The 5000-nt window shown below is 30.8% G+C and overlaps 1 protein-coding gene across 7 annotated transcripts in view; it reads left to right on the plus strand.

The window, feature by feature from the left end:
• LOC137645794 (trichohyalin-like) overlaps nucleotides 1–5000 on the plus strand; it is a 996644-nt gene that overhangs the window by 493521 nt on the left and 498123 nt on the right. For all 7 annotated transcript variants that reach the window (XM_068378737.1, XM_068378740.1, XM_068378739.1 and 4 more), the window contains exon 9: nucleotides 3241–3430. In XM_068378737.1, the coding sequence (XP_068234838.1) occupies nucleotides 3241–3430 (190 nt within the window). The remainder of the gene's footprint in view (nucleotides 1–3240; nucleotides 3431–5000) is intronic.

Below are 5000 nucleotides of genomic sequence, written 5' to 3' on the forward strand. Positions count from 1 at the left end.
ATGTCTAGACATTTTTAATGTTGGTGAGGTTAATAAACCTGATTGTTTTAAACAATTTTAACAAGATCTTAACTCAGTAGATTGCATTCATGGGTTTCAACACATATCGTTGTAGAATCACAATTTTGAAAGCCTTTCAAATTATATAGACGTATTTTATTGTGTTAGTAGTGGTCTCTGCTTATTTTACCGTTGAGTACCAGTAACATTAATAAATTTTCTGTACTTCTGAGAGAAAAAAAATGAAAAGGGATTTGTATTTCTGTATGTATCTGTAATCCTAAGATATTGAATAACTCTCAGCTAAAATGCTCATGATTTGGTCTATAAATAAAAGCGGAGTTTACAGAGTTTCGTTTTGATCTGGCAGTTAAAGATAATAATAATAATAATAATAATAATAATAATAATAATAATAATAATAATAAAAGTATTTTTATTAGTTTTGATAATTATTATTTCAATGATTTCAACAATAAACATAATTCTAATAATTCTAAATGAAACTGTTAATCTATTGCACCATGTCTGGAACATTTTTCCGTTTGCCTCCACAGCCGGAGTCTTTTATGAGAGGTTGCTTTCAAGAATCTCATTTCCTCCCTCACTTCATACTCTCTTTTTGCATATGATTTGAAACTGTAGTCCGGTGGGAGCAATGCATTAGCACCGGGTAGCATATTTCCTCAGAAAAAAAAGAAGAAAAAAAATAATGGAAGAGCTTTTCAAAAAGGGAGGTTTATATCACATTTTAGAATATATATAAGAGTATACTGTAGATATATATATCGTTAATACATACTTTAATTTTACCTCTTATTTTCCGAACAAAGGAAAACCTGTTTTCATATTCAACGAGAATTCAAAATATTAGGCTTAACAATGAAGGAAGAAGGTAAATGAGTCTAGTTTGATATTCATTCAATACCGAGTTTGATATTTTTGTTATAAGGATGAAATTAGTATGTTTGTTCTCTACGTTAGTATTTCTAAATGATGTTTAATGGCTGGGTTTTTCTAATTCATTGAGTGCCTCTGAAAACCAATATCTATAAACATCCCATGAACTTAACAATAATCTTTATCTTTTATTATATAATGCAGAGTCCATCTGAGTGATTCCCTCCGTGTGCCGTAAATCCTTGTTAATAAACAATTCATGCTGTGCTTAGCGATTCACGAAAGACCTTTTTGACGTTTATAATTTTTTACTCAGTATGCTAATCACACACATATGCGTAGATTATGAGAAAACGAGCGTTTTCTCGTTTAATGATTTCATCAATTTCGTTCTGCGGCTGATGATGCTGCTGACGTAAGAATATGTTATAGGAAAAAAAAATTACATGTCAGATATCACTTTAACACGTATTATGATATTATAATGAGTTAATAGCATATTGTATCATGACAATGTGACGGGTATATCGTATTTGCGTTCTTTTCTGATTACTTGCTAAAAGTGTGAGTGTAAATTTTGGTTGGGTGATTATAATGTTAGATTACTAATCAAATCGAAGTAAAAATAACTGTAAAACAATGTAAGTTATTTCTACATTAAAGATTTCAACATGAACAAATTTGCTTGGGTGTTTTGAATACTGGAAAAAGTTTAATGATATTGATATCTCAAATTTACAAGTTTTATATTCACTTACAGTTTCCTGTAAAAACTACTATTTTCAATACACAGAATTATAAAATAATTTTCAAAAGTTAGCAGATAATTTTTTTTCTATTGACGACCAGGAAGAGAACTCATGCAAATAAAAAATAATTTTTTTTCTGACAATAACATTTCCAATGTATCGTTTCCGTTGTTCGAATTCTGCTATCAATATGAATTGTTTTGAAAATTGTATTTGACTGTAACAAAATTCAACCACTATCCATTTTGTGGGGTACGTTACCTCTGCTACGAAATAGAATACCAGTGATGATTGAATAAATGGCAATTTCTAGTTTTCCTGAAGGTGTATGTCAAAGCTACAGAAAACTTAAGTGAATTAGAAAAGTCATAATTCTTCTTTAATTTTTTACTAAAATTTCTGTCAACGTATCACTGCTCAGAGTAAACAATGATATTGATTTATGTATCTCAATCTATTTTCTAGGACAGGGGAGATTGACTGAGTAAAATTAAACACCATAAGTATTAATTTCACAGGGGCTGTGTCATTAAGAAAATTTAGCACTTGGCGAACTAAAACGTAATATTTATGTGTGTCAGAACTAATTAATGCTGCTTGTTTATATGTATGAATTGTTTTAGAAATATTATCTCCAAATAACATGATTCATAGGGCTATATAAAAAAGTAGTTTTTGATAGGTGGAGTTTTGTCAAAGTGAAGAAGAATATTTAGCTCTTGCTGCAATTGTACTGCAGATATACCAAAACTTTTGTTATTACCAAGTCGAGGTCAAAGTTAATAAAACTAGAGGGATTTGCCTGTAAATCTATCTAAAAACCTAAAATAAAAAGGAAGAAAAAAAGAAAAGAAAAGGACAAAGCAGGGTATCTAGGGTTCTTGGATAAATAGGATTCACCTTTTCGAGAAGCACCATCCAACGACGCTATCTTTTTTCCCATTCCTTGTTCTTGGACAGGAAATTCATTTTTCCCCCTTCATGAATGGTTGCGTTCAATTAAGGTAGAAGGCTATTTGAAATTCTAGTCTATGCAAGCAGAGCAGGAGGAGATTCATATTTGCAGTTGTTTTATAAATGAGAGTTCGTTTACTTAATTAACTACGCAAATGCCCGTGTGTGCTTATATTCTTTATTATACAAGCTGAAGCTGTATTTTTCTTTTCATTTTGGTATAATCAATTTCAATGTCATTATTTATGATTGTGTCTGTATTTTCACTTTTAATTAATTAGGGAATGTATTTGACTTGTTGTTTTGTGAAATTTTATACTGAATGTTCGTTTATTAATAATTGCTCACTACTCATTTCTCAGGTTTCTGTTTTTGTAAAAGTTATCATCTGTTTTTTTTTTTTTTTTTTTTTTTTTTTTTTTACCTCGAATCCTTTAATGTAATTCATAGATTTATTTTTGACTTCTGCTGTATAGTATTTTCTTTCACTCAAAGGCATAAAAAGGTAAATTCATCAGAACTGGGACACATTTTTCCATTTTATTCAACTGTCCTTAATAATTAAGGCATTTCCCCTTTCATTTCAAATACTATTTCTTCTTAGATAAATATTAATCGTTCAGTTTTATTTCAACAGGGAAGAAGAAAGAAGGGGCGAGAGTCGAAACTGGGACATCAAGGATAAGTGCGAGACCTTACAGAGACTTCTCGACGAGAAAGAAGAAGAGTGCGAGTCGAAGCTTAAGGCGAAGGTGGTGGAGTGGAAAACTGAGTGGGACTCGGTTGAAGAAGGTCTCAGGGATGAGATTAGGAGACTAAAGGACGAGGTAAGAAATGCCACGAAAGAGGACATAACGTTTTCCAAATGATAATAATAATGATAGTGATAATAATAACACTATAAAATTGTCATTATATCCAAGAACGCCGATTATGGTTATTATTATTACTATTATTACCGTATTGTAATTACTATTAGTAGCAGTGGTAATATAACCCAAGATGCAACCTTTGTTGGAAAATCGGAATACTACACCCAATGGTCCCAATAGGAAAAGCAATCCAGAGGAGAAGAAAAGCGAGGTAAGCAGCTAAGTAATGAAAACATGAAGAAAAAGATTAAGTAAACAAATTATTATAGATAATAATGTTTTAGAAATAGGTAAAAGATAAGAAGAGAATTGAGATTTATGCATGTTGTCGTTTCCCAGGTAACATTAAAGCCACTGAATTTGATGAAGGGAAAGAAGGTAATTAGTTATTTTTCTAGCTGATGGCTCATTTTTCATACTTTATCTATTTGTATAAGAGATTGAGGAAATTCGTTTGTACTGAAAATACTTTTGCATATGGCATAATTGAAAACAGCTTTAATATATCCATCAAGAGTCCTTCCTACGCTGCATACATGATGTGCTGTGCAGATTTGGAAATATCAGTTTTCGTAACTAGAAGGAATGCCAAACTAATTCGTCAAAATCCTGACGCTATTATAATCAATGATTTTAAAGAGTTTCTTTACCTTAGACCACAGGTAATGAAATTACCGCTTAAGTCAAGACATACAACACACATGGCAAAAAATTGTGAAGATTTTTTATTATTTTTCCATAGGAAAATAAACCTATAAGTTATGAAATAATGGGGAGGTCATTAATAGTAAGGACAAATGATTGAGTTACCTATGGATATGTTCTGTGTAATTTTCGTGATAGTGAGAGATAAATGAGTAAGATAATAGTAGTAATGAAGGAAAATCCTGAGTTACTCTAGAAAATGTACTTTTATAGATTTGTTCAAGCGAGAGAGGCAGAGGTTAAACAGAAAGTCAAATAAAACAGGTCGTCTGGATGCTACTGGAAATATATTAAGCAAGTTTCAAGAAAATATTCGGAATTATTATACCTTTGATAAAAATAATGGTGATAATGATAATACTGTTTATGAAAACTAGACAACAACATTAATATTAATGATGAAAACAGCTTTCAATCTCAAGAGGTTAACTTTATCTTGTAACAGATTACTAATAATATGTTAGTCTCCAAGGTCGATGTTCTTGAATTCAGGAACATTTATAGAATCCCTGGTACATTGCCTAGTCATATAAAAGATTTTACTGCTCCTTTTATACAATTTCCCAATTTTTAAAGAGCATTTTGAGAATAATCTCATAATCGCTTTCGTTCAGCGTAGATGGGATCGTCGTTAAATGGTGCAATCAACGTCACATCTGGATTTACTAATTCGCAGAAATCTTGAGATACTTGAATTTTCCCGTATAATGCAGTCCACCATTTTCAAGAGATATTTGATTGGATACTGATAAGAAAGTTATATAATATTGATTTTATATTCGGAAATATATGGAGAGGAATATCGATTTAAAAATTTGAT

This window comes from Palaemon carinicauda, chromosome 8 (assembly GCF_036898095.1).
Source record: "Palaemon carinicauda isolate YSFRI2023 chromosome 8, ASM3689809v2, whole genome shotgun sequence".
NCBI lineage: Eukaryota > Metazoa > Arthropoda > Malacostraca > Decapoda > Palaemonidae > Palaemon > Palaemon carinicauda.